The following is an 18,841-nucleotide window of genomic DNA, read 5'->3' as shown; positions in this document are numbered from 1 at the left end:
TCACTTTGGCTATCAGATAATGTGGGTTTTTTTCCCCCCGCATTAGGAGCAACTTGAGAAATTGCAAGTTGCTTCTGGTGTGAAAGAATTGGCCATCTGCAAAGACATTGCCCAGGGGACGCCCAGAAGTTTGATATTTTACCATCCTGTGGGAGGCTTCTCTCATGTCTCAGATACTGTGCTAAAGGCCACTAACTGCATAATAATCATACACATATCTAATCAAAACTCCCTATTTATTGCATTCAATGAGCCTTACTTCAAAAAAAGTAGGTATAGGTATGCTCCACAAATGACCTTTTTCTGAGCTGGACTCCACCCTAGATTCCTTTTCCATTGCCAAGCTCTACAGATTACCTGTTAGTTACCATTTCTAATTTTCTACACCTTCTCTACAGGTACTAACAATAAAAACCCATTTGATTCATGACAGGCTTTAGCATCAGGTTTTCCTATACTTCAAATATGTCTTCTTGGACAGAAGAAACATCATTCACATGATTATAAGGAACCCTGTCAATCATTTTCTCTCTCCCCCACTCTATATATGTACTCACACATACATACATACGCATGCACACACACATATACACACTAGCCATTCTTTATGAGAAACATGAACCTTAGCAACATATTCAGTTGCGTTTCTGAAGCACTAAACAAACCCTGATGGTAATATTTTCCAATTCATTTCTCAGTTAAAATGGAAAGCACTCATTGTTGGAAGGAGTTCTATGTAAACAGCCTTTCTACATTTTCTAAAGAAATATTAAAACTGTTACCCTGCATAGGAACTACAATGCTAATCGTGCATTTACATAGCTAAAACTTCAATGGAAACTGTCTTCAAAAGCAATATGCTAATTCAAGCAACAATTCATACACACAGTGACATGAAACAAATATCACAAGTAAAATGGGGGTTCTTCATATATAAAACATATATAAAATAGATTGTACTTGATTGCTACAACTCACTGAAGAAAAGTTTCCATTTTTAGAAAGAAGAGCATACTGGTTACTCACTGTTAAAGCCAGTTATATTCACTAAACAGTGTCCAAAATAGTGTCACCAATAAAAGACAGGGGGAAGCTTTTAAAGTAAATAACCAGTAAAAAAATAAAACAAAGTGTAAATATTTTATTATTATTTATTTAGAATATTTGTACCCTGCCTTTCTCTGTGTGCAGACTCAAAGTGGCTTACAATATAAAAACATACGAATTCCAACAGTTAATACATGTAAACAATAAAAAACAGGGCAAAAAATACATCAATTAAAACAATAAATTTATAATCCTCAATAAAAGAATAATCCCAGCTGTGTACTGTATGCAAAATATCAGTGGTTTCTCCTCATTACAGCCTCACTTAACATTTGCAAATTTTGATTATTTCACTTTTTGAAAAGAAATACAGTTTTTACATGTGAGTAAAAAAACGTACTTTATTTTGAGATTCTAAACTAAACCAATCACCAGAACCCCACTGGAAACATAGGCCCCTTCCACACAGCTGAATAAAATCCCACATTTTCTACTTTGAATTGGAATATATGGCAGTGTGGACTAGATAAAAAAAGTTCAAAGCAGATATAGTGGGATTTTCTGCCTTGATATTCTGGGTTACATGGTTGTGTGGAAGGGCCCTTAGGCTGACATAAGCAACCAGGAGTCTTTCTAGCACAGTTACTTTTTCACAAGTTGCATAAGCAGCAATCTTGCACAATGTTTTTCCCTGGGCTGCGCAACAAGTATCAGAGGGCAGCAGGCAAAGTTCCAGCCCCACAACCAAAGAGGCTACTGAATGGCCACTCTCTGAATGGAGAGTGCAAGATTAAAATTGAGTATACCAGCAGAATTCCACTGCACCCTCACCTTAACCCTTCTTTCCAGACCTCTGTGAAACTGCTCTGGGGGATCTTTATTTTTCTATCAGCATTCAAGATGCTCTCAGCCTACATAGCTAGGAAAAGTATCTGTAACTTCAGCTGGAACGTCTTCAGTGTTACTTTGACAACCTCATGAATTTCACAGGGTTTTCTTACACAAGGAATGCTCAGAGGTGGTTTTGCCAGTTCTTCCTCTGAAATAGAGCCCACAGTATCTGGTATCTATTAGTGGTTTTTCCAAGTAATTTTTTTAGCAGTTATACAGGGTGGGCCAAAAGTCACAAAAGGGTCCTATATATACAGTAGAGTCTCACTTATCCAAGTTTCTGGATTATCCAAGCCATTTTTGTAGTCAATGTTTTCAATATATCATTATATTTTGGTGCTAAATTCATAAATACAGTAATTACAATGTAACATTACTGCGTATTGAACTGCTTTTTTGTCAAATTTGTTGTAAAACATGATGTTTTGGTGCTTAATTTGTAAAATCATAACCTAATTTGATGTTTAATAGGCTTTTCCTTAATCCCTCCTTATTATCCAAGATATTCGCTTATCTAAGCTTCTGCCAGCCCGTTTAGCTTGGATAAGTGAGACTCTACTATATTTTGAAAATGCAATAGATTTTGAAAGAAGAGGATGTCGTTTTTACTATTTCTCAAAATATTTTTAAGTTTAGACCTAACAAAGAAGGAGAAAATATCAGCACCACACACTCTCTTGTTTGGAATCAAGTTTTTTTTTTCTCCCGGCAAATCCTTTATTTTTCAAAAGATATTTAACCTGCTTGCAGCAAAAAAAAATTTAAATTCTTGCACTGACTGTTAGGGGATTTTCTCACTGCATGAGAATATCAATATATTGAGTGTATGTTTAGAATTGATGCCCCTTCTACACTGCCATATAAAATCCAGATCATCTGCTTTGAACTGTGTAGACTCATATAATCCATTTCAGATAATCTGGATTATCTGCTTTGATAATCTGGATTATATGGCAGTGTAGAAGGGACCTGAGATTATGACTTAGGGCTTTATTGTAGAGGTGGCAAACTGGTATGGAAGCAGGACTGTCACCTTTAGTGACAGATCCTATTCCAAGATGCCATGTCCAACCCACTGCCGGGTTTCCCACCTCCCCATGACAAACCTATCCCCCTTTAACTGACAGGCAAATTATCTGTAGCACCTGATAGTGCCACAAGAAGAATTAAGTGCTCAACCAAAGATGTGGCTGAAGAATCTCAAATCGTTACAATGGAGCAATGCTTTGGAGTGATGCAACATCAAGGATCATGATGCTGGTAAGTTACTACTATCCCGGATTATGCCAGTGGCATGGGATAGCAACATCATTCAATAACGTCCTTACATTTTGGTGTTCTATCTATCAAAACCTTTGACCCATCCTACAGTCAACCACAGCACTGCAATACTGAAAAACAATATGAGATGTTTTGTCACAATATATTGCACTATCAAAAAGGGGGCCACAACATAGGTTGATACATTTTGTGCCACAGATCATTTTTTATAAGCCTGTTTATAGCATGTGGCTAATGTTTGGGGAGAATGGCTACATTGTAGCTCCATTTCTGTGCAGATTTTTCAACAAAACCTGTGAGGGATTAAGATGTTCAGTGTAAATGTGTGAGATTACTTTTGTAACTGATTTACACATTTTCCAGTACTATATGAAAATATCAAAATGCTTGTTGCTAGATTTTTACATTATTATCTGAGACCAGGCTTAAAACATCCTTTAAAATTACAAGGCAAGACCTTAAAATAAATTAACTTTAAAATTAAATTATGCTTAAGAAGCAGCCAAGAGATTCTGTTCCTATAACAATTGTGGCAATCAATCAGTTGTAGTAGAGCATAACAAAAAATTAATGGGACGAAGGAAGCCGTTTATGTTGGGAGTATTAGATACACATTTCTCATAAAATTTCTAAACTATGTAAAAGGAGATGATTTATACAAATTACAAAAAAGAAATTCAAAGCAGTGCATTTCTCACCAGCCATGATCACTATGTCATCAGCTTCAAGGAAAAGAGCATAGCCAATTCAAATTTTGACTCCAATCTCTAATTATGAAGTTAAAAAAAATCTACCTGCAGCCTTATTATTGTAATAGAAAACAGTTAATCCTATCCTCAGTGCAGAGGAATTTGTAGTATTGCATGTATGTTATCAAATCATAGAGTGTAGGAAAGTGCAAAGTGGAAGGTAGATGTGGACCTGCCCAAATCCCTTCAAAGGAGAAATCCCCTCCCTTTTTGTGGGGCCATAAGGAGAACAATTGTCAGGCAATATTCAGCGTTCCTGTATACCACTCCAGATGAGAGCTCTTACACCATTTCATAAAATCATATAGTTGGAAGAGGCCTCATGGGCTACCAAATCCAACTTCCTGCCCAGCGCAGAATCTCCAGCTACATTACAACAGAAGGAAGTGAAGCAACTTCCACTGTGCTTAAATACAGATCAATGAACAGCTGAATTATAAACTATGCTTCTTAGGATCTAATTCCTGAGTATGTTTTATTTCTCCTTTCCAATCCTGGTTTCTTGTGTGTCATGTCTTTTAGACTATTGCTTTCCAGATTACATGTGGGAGACAAGCAATTTTTTCCAATGTGCCAGGGATTGGCAATAAATATGTGTCTATTGAGTGCAAGTATTTCTTTCTTTCTTTCCTAGAAATTTGCTAGGAACGAGCAGCCACAAGATCTGGGACCATCACTGGTCCAGAGACTGCTTTGAGAAGCACCGTTTTTGAATGTAAGCCTTCAGGCAGGAGATTCTCTTATTTCTTTACTCTGTAAGATATACTAGAATAAACCTTAATAAAATATTCACTGGATGGTTTTAAGTTCAATATCAATATCAAAGAAAGACAGGAGGAACACAATTTCTCTCACTCTGTTTCAGACAACTGTTTCATTCCACTCATTACTACCACATCCTCTCCAACTCAACACAGAAATCTCTTGCTTTCCCTGCTGGTGTATTATATATATCCTAACCTAGCCTGACCATGCTTTACTCTCAAATAAGAGAAGGTGTAACTCAAGTGATTTGGTGATATCACCTGTTTCTTCGGCCTCATCTACACTGACCATTTAATGCCGTTAGAAGCTAACCATTTCTAATTGTAGTGGCCAGACAACTCCCACAAAAGCATGTGAATGAAAGCCCTTAATCACATTAATGATCTATGTAATCACTATTCAAGCATCAACCTGGTTCTAGGATTTCCTCTATAATCATCTGCACAGTGAAACCACTTTCTTCAATGTCAGTTTGAAAGTGCACTAAATGGCCAGTGTAAATTTCATAGTTCTACACACATACAAAAACAGACTTGTTTCTTTCCTCAGATAATGACCAAAAGAGAATATTAGGGTTGAAAGTTTACATTATCTTGACAATCTATGACAATAATAAACATGCTGTTTGCTTTAAAAAATTGCGTCAAGATCTGAGCAAGTGACAGCATTTTGTTTCACTCTGGTGTGTCAAAGAGACTAATATTTATGGTGACAGAAGCATTATCATGCAAACATACTGCAATCTTGGAAACCTTATGCCAAAATAAGTGTGCTTACTCTTCAACACTGGGCACTGGTTTGCTTTTGTTGCAACAAACCACTCACGCCTCTATACTTTCCAAGCTGCCCTGGCTGCGTTGTTTGGGAGAGGAGCAGTTACACTTCCCTCCATGCACCAGGAGGCACGAAACTCAGGAGGAGGCCATCCCATCTGCTTCCAGGGAAACTTGCTTTCTCCTGCAGCCATCTCACCTCATTGAAAAGTTACATAAGAGACATGCCAAGCTGGGTTGCGGCCAGCAACTCCATGCTTGGCTTCAAAGCAACCCTATGGGGCAGTTTTCAAGCGAAAAATCTGAGTCAGTCTGTTCTCATACAATACTAAACGGGGGAGGAAGGGGGGACACCCTTCTTTGCCACCCAGGAGTATTTTCTCTCTTAACCTCTTTCACACTCCTTCTCAATACATATTTTGGGCGAAACTCACAATACTGTAGACCAGAGGAATCACAACATAGCCCCAAATGACCCCACCACCAAATACAGAGTCCAATTGTTACTATATTTTGAAACCAGACACCCTCTGGTCCTGTTAAAGATTTTCCCCTACACCAGCAGCAGCAGCAACAACATGGAGTTGGGGCCAATAACTCCATGCCTAACATTAATGAGACAGTTTTCAAGAGAAAAAACAGGTTTCTCAAATAAAACTAAAGGAGGGCTTCTTTTTCTTCTTCACAAACACTCTCTGCAAAACCCACAACACTCACACCTTTCATTGTGCACCCCAGGAGGCACAACAACACAGTCCCAAATAACCCCACCACCATAGACACACTCTTGGTGCTGCCATATATTGAAACAGATACCCTCTTGCTCTGTTTATGCTTTTCCTCTGCAGCAACATGGGACTGGGGGTAGCTTTAGAGCCTAGGTGAGATGTCCCTTTAAAAAAGGCAACTCTGAAACCTCCAGGATCTGTTGCCAATGAAATACTGAGGCCCCTTTCACACAGCTGAATAAAATCCCACATTATCTGCTTTGAACTGGAATACAGTGTTCCCCCGCTACGTCACGGTTCGCTTATCGTGGACTCGCGGAAATTATTTATTTATTTATTTATCCACCCCATTGCTGCTTTTAATAGTTAAGTGGCCTTTCTCCCCCTTGCAAGCCCCAGGGAGAGTGAAGCCTTTCTTATGAGCGCAGGTGGGCCCCTTGCTTTGTGTCTGCCATGTTGCTCTGGATGCCTCTGCTCCTGCAGCCAGGAAAGAAGGAAGGCTGCTCCGCCCAGTAAATGAGCAAGCGAGAGAGCGAGGGTGAGAAAGAGAGTGACAGCGGGCGGCAGCAGAGGAGCGTGGAAGAGGCGGTGAGGCTCCTTTTTCTGCCGCTGCTTCAGCCGAAGACTCGGAAGAGGAACTCGGAAGCCCCGCCTCCTCTTCCAAGTCCTCCACGTTTCCCGGAAAATGTGTGAAAGTGTGAAACATACTTGAAAATCCTATAAAAGCTTCATCCGAGCTGTTCCAGTCTGGCGCTTTCTTCTATTGCTACCCTACAGACATTATTTGCAAATAAATCCATTGTATTTTCATCTCCTTGCCTCAGGGCCCTTCCAGACAGGCCCTACATGCCAGGATCTGATCCCAGGTTTTCTGCTTTAAACTGGATCATATGAGTCTGCACTGCCAGATAATCTGGGATAAACAGAAAACCTAGGATCAGATCCTGGCATATAGGGCCTGTCTGGAAGGGCCCTGAGATGAGGAGATGAAAATACAATGGATTTATTGGCAATTAATGTCTGTAGGGTAGCAATAGAAGAAAGCGCCACACTGAAACAGAGCTTGGATGAGGCTTTTATAGGATTTGCAAGTATGTTTTACACTTTCACACATTTTCCTTTCACGTTCCTCTTTTCCTTTTGTTCTTGATCAAAACGTTTTCATTAGATATTTACCACAACAACTCAATAGGCATCTGCATCCTATAAACTAGATCAGCTGGAGGAGGGGGACAACAGCCTTGCGAACAATACTTTACCCACAACTGCAGGGAATTGCCAAAAGGCTAAATGGAGGGTTGCACAAACACAACAAGGACCAAGTACTGAAAGCACAATAATCCCAAATAAACAGCTACGGTGAAGGTCGCAGGGGCTTAAATGTCTTTACACTAATGCACAAAGCATGGGAAATAAACAAGACGAACTCCAACTCTTAGCACAACACCACACTTATGATGTCAGAAGCATCACTGAAACCTGGTGGGATGACTCCCACAACTGGAATGTAGCCATTGAGGGCTATGACCTCTTCCACAAAAACAGAACAAAGGAGGGGGAGTAGCCATATATGTCAAAAATAATTACGTTGCAGAAGAGATGCAAGATTGCAATCCGGGAAACCAACTTGAAAGCATCTGGATAAGAATCAAGGGAACCAGGACTCAAAAAGATCTCGTCATGGGTGTCCACTACAGACCACTGTGCCAGGACGAAGAACTCAATGAAGACTTTTGTCAACAGTTGACCAAACACACACAAAGAATATATAGTAGTCATGGGCAATTTGAACTATCCTGATATCTGCTGGAAAACAAACTCAGCCAAAAGTGGGAAGTCCAACAAATTCCTTGCTTGCCTTGCAGACAATTTTATGGTCCAGAAGGTAGAAGAGGCAACAAGGGGATTGGTCTCATCCTAACAAACAAGGAGAACCCGATCAATGCAGTCAAAGTAATCAGATCCTTAGGGGCACGTGACCATGTGCTCCTGCAGTTTGCGATACAAAGAAAGGCTGAAACTAAGACAAGTCAAGCCCGCATTCTGGACTTTAGGAGAGCTGACTTCCAAACGATGAAGGAAATACAGAGCGACATGCCATGGACGCCAATACTAAAAGACAAGAGAATTGAGGATGGATGGGAGTTTTTCAAAAGTGAAATACTCAAGGCGCAAATGCAAACAGTGCCAACAAAGAAAAAAAATAAGACAAGTGTAAAGAAGCCAGAATGATGTCCAAAGAACTTCTAACTGGGCTAAGACTCAAAAGAGACATGCACAAGTAGTGGAAAAGGGGAGAAATCACCAAAGAAGAATTCAAACAAATAGCCAACTCCTGTAGGGAAAAGGTTCGCAAGGCTAAAGTGCAAAACGAGCTCAGGCTTGCCAAAGACATTAAAAACAATAAAAAGGGCTTATTTTCTTACATCAGTAGGAAAAGGAAGAACAAAGGGGCGATAGGGCCTCTGTGAGGAGAAGATGGGACAATGCTGACAGGGGATAGGGAAAAGGCAGAACTACTTAATGCCTTCTTTGCCTCAGTTTTCTCACAAAAAGAAAGCCAGCCTCAACCTCAGCAACATGGAGTGAAGGAAGTATTAGCGGAAATCCAACCCCAAATAGGGAAACAAGTTGTCCAGGAACACCTGGCCACAAGTCCCCAGGGCCAGATCAACTACATCCAAGAGTATTGACGGAACTACAAGTTATTTCAGAACCGCTGGCAATCATATTTGAAAGTTCTTGGAGAACGGGAGAAGTCCCAGCAGACTGGAGGAAAGCAAATGTGCTCCCTATCTTCAAGAAGGGAAAAAAGAACAACCCAAACAATTATCGTCCAGTCAGCCTCAAGTCAATACCAGGCTAGACTCTGGAAAAGATTGTTAAGGAAGTGGTCTACAAACACTTAGAAACGAATGCGGTCATCGCTAATAGTCAACACAGATTTATTAAAAACAAATCATGCCAGACTAATCTGATCTCTTTTTTCAATAGTTACGAGCTGGGTAGATGCATGGAATGCCGTGGATGTAGCGTATCTGGATTTCAGTAAGGTCTTCGACAAAGTCCCCCATGACCTTCTGGCAAACAAGCTAGTCAAATGTGGGCTAGGTAAAATTACAGTTAGGTTGATCTGTAATTGGCTAAGTGTACGAACCCAAGGGTGCTCACCAATGCATCTTCTTCATCCTGGAAAGAAGTGACAAGTGGAGTTCTGCAGGCTTCTGTCCTGGGCCTAGTTCTGTTTAACATCTTTATTAATGACTTAGATGAAGGGCTAGAAGGCATGATCATCAAGTTTGTAGATGACACCAAACTAGGAGGGATAGCTAATACTCCAGAAGACAGGAGCATAATCCAAAATGATCTTAACAAATTAGAGAGATGGGCTGAAACTAACAAAATGAAGTTCAATAGGGACAAATGCAAGATACTCCACTTAGGCAGAAAAAATGGAATGCAAAGATACAGAATGGGGAACGCCTGGCTCGGCAGCAGTATGTGTGAAAAACATCTTGGAGTCCTCGTGGACAACAAGTTAAACGTGAGCCTACAATGGGATGCGGTGGCAAAAAAAAGCTAATGGGATTTTGGTCTGCATCAATAGGAGTATAGTGTCTAGATCCAGGAAAGTCATGCTACCCCTCTAGTCTGACTTGGTCAGACCACATCTGGAATACTGTGTCCTATTCTGGGCACCGCAATTGAAGGGAGATGTTGACAAGCTGGAAGGTGTCCAGAGGAAGGCGACTAAAATCATAGGACAAGCCCTATGAGGAGCGGCTTAAAGAGCTGGGCATGTTTAGTCTGCAAAAGAGAAGCCTGAGAGGAGATATGATAGCCATGTATAAATATGAAGGAGGGAGCAAGCTTGTTTTCTGCTGCCCTGGAGACTATGACATGGAACAATGGCTTCAAACTACAGGAAAGGAAATTCCACCTGAACATTAGGAAGAACTTCCTGACTGTGAGAGCTGTTCTGCAATGGAACTCTCTGCCCCACGATGTGGTTGAGGCTCCTTCCTTGGAGGCTTTTAAGCAGAGGCTGGATGGCCATCTGTCAGGGGTGCTTTGAATGTCATTTTCACGCTTCTTGGCAGGGGGCTGGACTGGATGGCCTGTGAGGTCTCTTCCAACTTAATGATTCTATGATTTGAACTTTCTTCCTTCCCTTTAATGTCTCACAAGCTTCCCAAGAATTTCCCCAATAACAGGTCATTCAGTCCATCAATCACAATTTGGACTTTCTAAGTTTTGTTTGAACCCTCTTCAGGCTCTTCCAGTCAGACCCTATAGCCCAGGATCTGATCCTGGAATATAAGACCTACCTGGAAGGGCCCTTCCTTCCATCTGATCAGTTTTGTTTGAACTTCCTTCCTTCCATCCATCCAAAGCTATTGCCATCCATCTGGCTTTTCTTCCCATCTCTGGCATCCTTCCTGTCCTGGTATTTCCCAGGCCCTTCAGTTGATTTCTCTATGGATCTTTCCAGACAGGCCCTATATCCCAGGTTTTTTGTTTATCCCAGATTATCTGGCAATGCATACTCACATAATCCAGTTTAAACCTGGGATCAGATCCTTCAAACCTTCTATCCTTCATACTACTACTTTTTTATTTATCAAACCCTATACTCTTCATGCTATTACTCTTTACTGTATTAACCAAACCTTCTACTCTTTGTACTATCAGTATTTATTAATCAAACCTTATAGTCTTCCACCCCATGCAAAGAATTGTTACCTTGACATGGTACTGGGGCTTGCGCACCTCGATGATGCCATGAGCTAAACCGTGAAGGGGCACCCAAGATGGGAAGGTCATGGCATAGAGGTCAGACTAAATACGATCCCTGGGGAAGGTAATGGCAACCCACTCTAGTATTCTTGCCATGAAAACTAAATGGATCAGTACAATCAGAGAAATGTCAGTTTACCATCGAAAGATAGGACTTCCAGGTCCGAAGATGGTCAAAATGATACTGGGGAGGAACAGAGGACTAGTTCAACTAGCCCCAGATGTGATGGCGCAGTTAGCTCAAAGCTGAAAGGAAGGTTAATGGCCGACGGTGATGGAGGTGAACGATGAATCCGATGCTCTAAAGATCAACACACTATAGGAACCTGGAATGTAAGATCTATGAGCCAGGGCAAACTGGATGTAGTTACTGGTGAGATGTCAAGATTAAAGATAGACATTCTGAGAGTCAGTGAACTGAAACGGGCTGGAATGGGCCACTTCACAACAGATGACCACCAGATCTACTACTATGGACAAGAGGAATACCGAAGAAATTGAGTAGCCTTCAGAATTAATAATAAAGTTGCTAAAGCAGTGCTTGGATACAACCAAAAAATAATAGAATGATCTCAATTCGAGTTCAAGGTAAGCCTTTTAACATCACAGTGATCCAAATATACGCCCCAACCACAGCTTTGGAAAAAGCAAAATTAAATCAGTTCTATGAGGATCTGCAGCACCTACTGGATAATACAACAAAAAGAGACATTATTTTCATTAGAGGAGATTGGAATGCTAAGGTGGCTGGTCAAATGACAACTGGGATCACAGGCAAGCATGATTTGGGACAACAAAATGAAACAGGACGTAGGCTGATAGAATTCTGCCAAGAAAACTCACTGTGCATAACAAACACTCTCTTCCAAAAACCCAAAAGACGGCTTTATACATGGACTTCACCAAATGCTCAGCACCGAAATTGATTGACTACATCCTTTGCAGCCAAAGGTGGCGGACATCCATCCAGTTGGTGAAGACAAGACCTGGAGCTGACTGTAGTTCAGATTACAAACTTCTTATTGCACAATTTAGAATCAGATTAAAGAGAATGGGGAAAACACACAGACCAATTTGATATGATCTCACAAATATTCCTAGTGAATATGCAGTGGAGGTGAAGAATAGATTTCAGGGACTAGATTTAATAAACAGAGTCCCAGAAGAACTATTGACAGAAGTTCACAACATTGTTCAGGAGGCGGCAACAAAGTACGTCCCAAAGAAAAAGAAATCCAAGAAGGCAAGATGGTTGTCTGCTGAGACACTGGAAGTAACCCAAGAAAGAAAGAAGGCGAAAGGAAACAGTGATAGGGGGAGATATGCCCAAGTAAATGCACAATTCCAGAGGTTAGCCAGAAGAGACAAAGAACCATTTTTAAACAAGCAATGCATGGAAGTGGAAAAAGAAAATAGAATAGGAAGGACAAGAGACCTCTTCTAGAAAATTAGAAACATCAGAGGTAAATTTCAGGCAAAAATGGGCATGATCAAAAACAAAGATGGCAAGGACCTAACAGAAGCTGAAGAGATCAAGAGAAGGTGGCAAGAATATACAGAAGATCTGTACAGGAAGGATGATAATAATATAGAGGATAGCTTTGACGGTGTGGTGAGTGAATTAGACACAGACATCCTGAGGAGTGAGGTTGAACGGGCCTTAAGAAGCATTGCTAATAACAAGGCAGCAGGAGACGATGGGATCCCAGCTGAATTGTTTAAAATCTTGAAAGACGATGCTGTCAAGGTGATGCATGCCATATGCCAGCAAAAATTAAAACACAAGAATGGCCACCAGATTGGAAAAAATCAATTTATATCCCCATACCAAAAAAGGGAAATGCTAAAGAATGCTCAAACTTCCGTACAGTGGCACTTATTTCCCATGTCAGTAAGGTAATGCTCAAGATCCTGCAAGGCAGACTCCAGCAATACATGGAGCGAGAGTTGGCAGATGTACAAGCTGGGTTCAGAAAAGGCAGAGGAACGAGAGACCAAATTGTCAATATCCGCTGATAATGGAGGAAGCCAGGGAGTTTCAGAAAAACATCTATTTCTGCTCTATTGATTATTCTAAAGCCTTTGACTGTGTGGGTCATAATAAATTGTGGCACGTTCTTGGTGGTATGGGGATAACAAGTCACCTTGTCTGTCTCCTGAGAAATCTTTATAAAGGCCAAGTAGCCACAGTAAGAACAAACCACAGAACAACAGACTGGTTCAAGATTGGGAAAGGAGTATGGCAGGGCTGTATAATTTCTCCCTACCTATTTAACTTGTATGCAGAACACCTCATGCGATGTGCGGGGCTTGACGAATCTAAGGCTGGAGTTAAAATTGCTGGAAGAAACATGCAAATGATACCACACTGATGGCTGAAAGTGAGGAGGAGCTGAGGAGCCTTATCACCAAGGTGAAAGAAAAAAGTGCAAAAGCTGGGTTGCGGTTAAACATCAAGAAAACCAAGATTATGGCAACTGATTGGTAACTGGCAAATAGAGGGAGAAAACGTGGAGGCAGTGACAGACTTTATATTTCTAGGCACGAAGATCACTACAGATGCAGATTACAGCCAGGAAAATCAGAAGATGTTTACTTCTTGGGAGGAGAACAATGGCCAACATCAATAAAATAGTGAAAAGCAGACTATCACACTGGCAACGAAGGTCCGCATAGTGAAAGCAAAGGTATTCCCCATAGTAACCTATGGATGCGAGAGCTGGACCATAAGGAAGGCTGAGCGAAGGAAGATAGTTGCTTTTGAACTTTGGTGCTGGAGGGAAATCCTGAGAGTGCATTGGACTGCAAGAAGATCCAACCAGTCCATCCTACAGGAAATAATGCCCGGCTGCTCACTGGAGGGAAGGATATTAGAGGCAAAGATGAAGTATTTTGGCCACATCATGAGAAGACAGGAAAGCTTGGAAAAGATCATGATGCTGGGGAAAATGGAAGGAAAAAGGAAAAGATGCCATCCAAGGGCGAGATGGATGGATGGTATCCTTGAAGTGACTGGTTTGACCTTAAAGGAACTGGGGTGGTGACGGCTGACAGGGAGCTCTGGCGTGGACTGGCCCATGAGGTCACGAAGAGTCGGAAATGACTGAGTGAATGAACAGATAGTCTTCCTACTATAACTATTTATTAATCAAACATTCTATTCTGCATACTTATTAAATCAGGTCCTTGACTCTTGTCCCCTTCACCAGCAGCTATCCTCAATGGGGTAGTATTCAAGAGAAAGAGGTTAGGCTCCTTTGGACAGGTCCTGTAGGATCTGATCCCAGGTTTTTTGTTTACCTCAGATTATTTATTTATTTATTTACTCAGAGCAGCTTCCAAACTGGCAATAATTCAATGCCACATTAACATAAAACAAACAAAACACAATATACATTGAACATTAAAGTTATGAAAATCATAAAACACCAACATATAAATATTTTAAATAAGCTGTTAAGAACATTGCACACAGACCCAAAATCACCATCCAAAATCACAATCCACATTCCAATAAAATTGCATTCACTGCGTAGCTGCATATAGCCCTGTACTACTCTCCAAGTGCTTGGTTCCATAGCCAGGTCTTAACTTGCTTTCTAAAGGTCAAGAGGGAGGGAGCTGATCTAATGTCACTGGGAAGGGAGTTCCACAACAGAGGGGCCACCACTGAGAAGGCCTTGTCCCCACCATCTGCATGTGCAAAGAAGGTGGGACCGAGATTATCGGAGAGTGTGGACTCATATAAGCCATCACCGCCCAAGAAGGGAACTTTGAAATGGTTGAATAGAACTCTCCAAAGTTGTAGGTGTTCTTACTGTCTACTACTGGGAAAACCAGCTGATTCCCAATCCATCTAAACCACAGATGTGTGCTTTTCACATTAAAAACAGACAAGCATCTCGAGCTCTGAAGGAATCCCACTGGAGCATTTCAGCACATCAAAATACTTAGGAGTTAATCTGGACTTTGCTCTGACTTACAAGAAGCACTGCTTGACTATCAAGCAAAAAGTGCACGCTAGAAACAATATCATACAAATGCTGACTGGCACAACCTGGGGACCACAAACAGATACAATGAAGACATCTGTCCTTGCACTTTGCTACTCTGCTGCTTAATACTCTTGCCCAGTGTGGAACACATCTTACCACATTAAAACAGTGGTTCTTAATGAGACAGGCCGCATTATCACAGGATGTCTACACCGCTGGAGAAATGATACTGTTTAGCCGGCACTGCACTACCTGACATCTGTCAGGAAGTAGCTGTCATAAATGAAAGGACCAAGGCAGTGACATCTCTGGCCCATTCTCTGTTCTGATATCAACCAGCATGCCAACACTTTAAATCAAGAAATATTTTCTATGCTCCACAGGAACAGGAACACCTCAGCAAGCAAGAGTCCAAAAGTGGCAGGCTAAAACCAAGAACCTCAAAGCATAGCTGAGGGTCCTTCCACATAGCCCTATATCCCAGAATATCATGGCAGAAAATCCCACAATCTCTGAGTCCACACTCGGATAATGTGGGATTTTCTGCCTTGATATTCTGAAATATAAGGCTTTGTGGAAGGGCTCTGATACTGAATGCGAGACTCCCTCCTGGGCACACAGAACACTGGGTGACTGGGTGACTTGGAAAGCGCTGAACAGACTGGACTCTGGCACCACCAAATGCAGAGCCAAACTTAAGAAATGGGCCTACAAAGTGGAGTCTACAACATAGGAGTGTGGAGAAGAGCAAACCACAGACTACCTACTCCAATGCAGCCTGAGCCCTGCCACATGCACAATGGAGGACCTTCTTATAGCAATACCAGAGGTATTCCAAGTGGCCAGCTACTGGTCAAAGGACATTTAGCATAATGCTAAGTTTTAAAACTTTGTGTTTTAAAATACATTATAACTGTACCCTCGGTTTGCGTCTGACACGATAAATAAATAAAACCTAGCAGTGCGGATTCAAATAATCCAGTCTAAAAAACAGAAAACCTGGGACCAGATCCTGGGCTAGAGGACCTGTCTGGAAGGGCCCTATGTATACATCTTCGTATGAAAATAAAAGAAGGAAGGGGGCACGTTGTTCTTGGCCATTCAGGAGTCGCTTCCTTTCTCTTTCTTTCCCAGTAAAACCCACCCCGCTGGCCCCTGGCATGGTGAGCCACAGCACAGCCCCAAATGACCCCGCCACCGCAGGCAGAGAAACCTTCTATTTCCCTGGTTGGAACCCAGGCAGCCCCTTGGCCCTGTTTACGCTTCCCTGAACGACACGCCGCAGGAAGACACGCCTCCATTTTGGCTTTGAGGCTCTGAAGCCAGCACAACACCATAGGCCACGACGCTGGAGTTCTGCCTCCCTTTCTCAGGCCTAGGCCGCTGTTTTGGGGTTATTCTTCCTTCCCACACGGCAAGGTAGGGGAAAGGGGAAAGGGAGGAAAGAGCACCCAGAGGCCTCCCAGGCCCCTCCAGGCCGTTACCTTCCTCGGCGGTCTCCATCTTGCCCGGTGACGCAGGCCGGCGAGGGGCGAAGGGAAAGCGGGGCGGGACCGAGGGAGGAGGATGTGGAGGAGGAGGGCGGGCTCCCCCTGCCGCCCCGCCCGCGTCACTGCCTTCTGACTGGCCGCCGGGACTCCGCCCGAAACAATGCCACAGTGACGTCGCGCAGAGGCCGGGCGCGAGGACGGCGGACCAGTGACCCACATCGTACGGCCAGCGGGCGCGCGCGCGCTTCGCGGGCATACAGACTGTTCGGACGAGCTGCTTCGATAGATAGAGAGATACCCAAGTGTTAGTCCTCCAGGCATTTGGACTTCAACTCCCAGAAGCCTCGGCCGCTGTGGCTAATCAGGAGGAATTCTGGGAACTGAAGTCCAAACGCCATAAGGTAAAGGTAAAGGTTTCCCCTGACATTAAGTCCAGTCATGTCTGACTCTGGGGGTTGGTGCTCATCTCCATTTCTAAGCCGAAGAGCCGGCGTGGTCCAAAGACACCTCCAAGGTCACGTGGCCATAGGCATCACTGTATGGAGCGCCGTTACCTTCCCGCCGGAGCGGTACCTATTGATCTACTCACATTGGCATGTTTTCGAAATGCTAGGTTGGCAGGAACTGGAGCTAACAGCGGGCGCTCAAGCCACTCCCGGGATTTGAACCTGGGACCTTTCAGTCTGCAAGTTCAGCAGCTCATTGCTTTAACGCACTTCGCCACCGGGGTTCTAGTGCTCTAGCCCTATCACATTGCACTTTCCGATCTTTGTGTATTTTAATGGCATTATATTGTATAGGAGTGTTTTAACTGTGTTGTGGCTTCCCTGGAGCTGTGAGGAGAGGCGAGTCAGGAAGACACAGCTCAAGGAACATGAAAGGCATTCATTAATTTAACCAGAAAAGTCAGCCATAGCAGAGCACTTGATGAACCAACCTGGACACAGCATATTATTTGAGAACACAGAAATGCTGGACCACTCTGTCAGCCATCGTGTCAGACTACACAGAGAAGCCATTGAAATTCACAAGCATGAAGACAATTTCAACAGAAAGGAGGAAACTATAAAAAGGAACAAAATCGGGCTATTGGTATTTTACTGTCCTGGTTTTAGAGATTATATTGTTCTGCATTATTCTATCCCAGTAATTATTTCATATTAAAGTAGAATCTCACTTATCCAAGATTCGCTTATACAATGTTCTGGATTATCCAACGCAGTCTGCCTTTTCATAATCAATGTTTTTGTAGTCAGTGTTTTAAATTCATTGTGATATTTTAATGGTAAATTTGTAAATACAGTACAGTAGAGTCTCACTTATCCAACATAAACGGGCCGGCAGAACGTTGGATAAGCGAATATGTTGGATAATGAGGAATTAAGGATAACCCTATTAAACATAAAATTAAGTTATGATTTTACAAATTAAGCACCAAAACATCATGTTAGACAACAAATTTGTCAGAAAAAGTAGTTCAGTACACAGTAATGCTATATAGTAATTACTGTATTTATGAATTTAGCACCAAAATATCACGATATATTGAAAGCATTGACTACAAAAATGCGTTGGATAATCCAGAACGTTGGATAAGCGAGTGTTGGATAAGTGAGACTCTACTGTAAATACTACATAGCATTACTGCGCATGGAACTACTTTTTCTGTCAAATTTGTTGTATAATATGATGTTTTGGTGCTTAATTTGATGTTTAATTGGCTTTTCCTGAATCCCTTCTTATTATCCAACATATTCACTTATCCTGCCAGCCTGTTTACGTTGGATAAGTGAGACTCTACTGTATATTTCTAATCTTATATTATCTGCTCAGAACTGGATTATATGAGGCTCCTTCTTCACAGCTGTATAAAATGCACACTGAAGTGGATTATATGGTAGTGTGGAGTCAAGATAATCCAGTGCAAAGCAGATAATATAAGATTATAAATGGGTTATATAGCTGTGTGGAAGGGCCTTGAGTCTACACTGCCATATAATCCAGTGCAAATTAGATAATCTGTGGAAGAAGTCTAAGTGAGGCCTGAATCGGCCTGTCCCCTAACTGAAACCTGGCTGTCCCTTGGTTGCTAGGCAACCAAGTGGGCAGAGATTAGCCCTCTAACCTGGCAGCAATTGGATAAAAAAAATTATTGCTCTCCCTCTAATTAGGACTTTATTTTTCTTTTCTTTTTGTTGTATCAACCTTGAGGCGTGGATGATGGGTTGTGTTGTCAAATTTTGAGGTTGGGGGGCCTGTACTTTTGTTGTTTTGTGAATTGCCGTGATGCCATCACTCTTTTATATATATATAGATATAAAAGAG

General features: G+C 42.0%; 1 protein-coding gene across 1 annotated transcript in view; it reads right to left on the bottom strand.

Moving 5' to 3' along the window:
• The window catches only part of marchf6 (membrane associated ring-CH-type finger 6), a 65,469-nt gene extending 48,682 nt beyond the window's left edge, over window positions 1-16,787 (bottom strand). The window contains exon 1 of the mRNA XM_003219810.4: window positions 16,511-16,787. Within this exon, the coding sequence (XP_003219858.2) occupies window positions 16,511-16,772 (262 nt within the window). The 5' untranslated portion in view covers window positions 16,773-16,787. The remainder of the gene's footprint in view (window positions 1-16,510) is intronic.
• Window positions 16,788-18,841: the final 2,054 nt, after the last annotated feature.

Source organism: Anolis carolinensis, chromosome 4 (assembly GCF_035594765.1).
Source record: "Anolis carolinensis isolate JA03-04 chromosome 4, rAnoCar3.1.pri, whole genome shotgun sequence".
Lineage (NCBI taxonomy): Eukaryota > Metazoa > Chordata > Lepidosauria > Squamata > Dactyloidae > Anolis > Anolis carolinensis.
The sequence above is the reverse complement of the archived record's forward strand: the minus strand, read 5'-3'. Positions and strand labels throughout refer to the sequence as shown.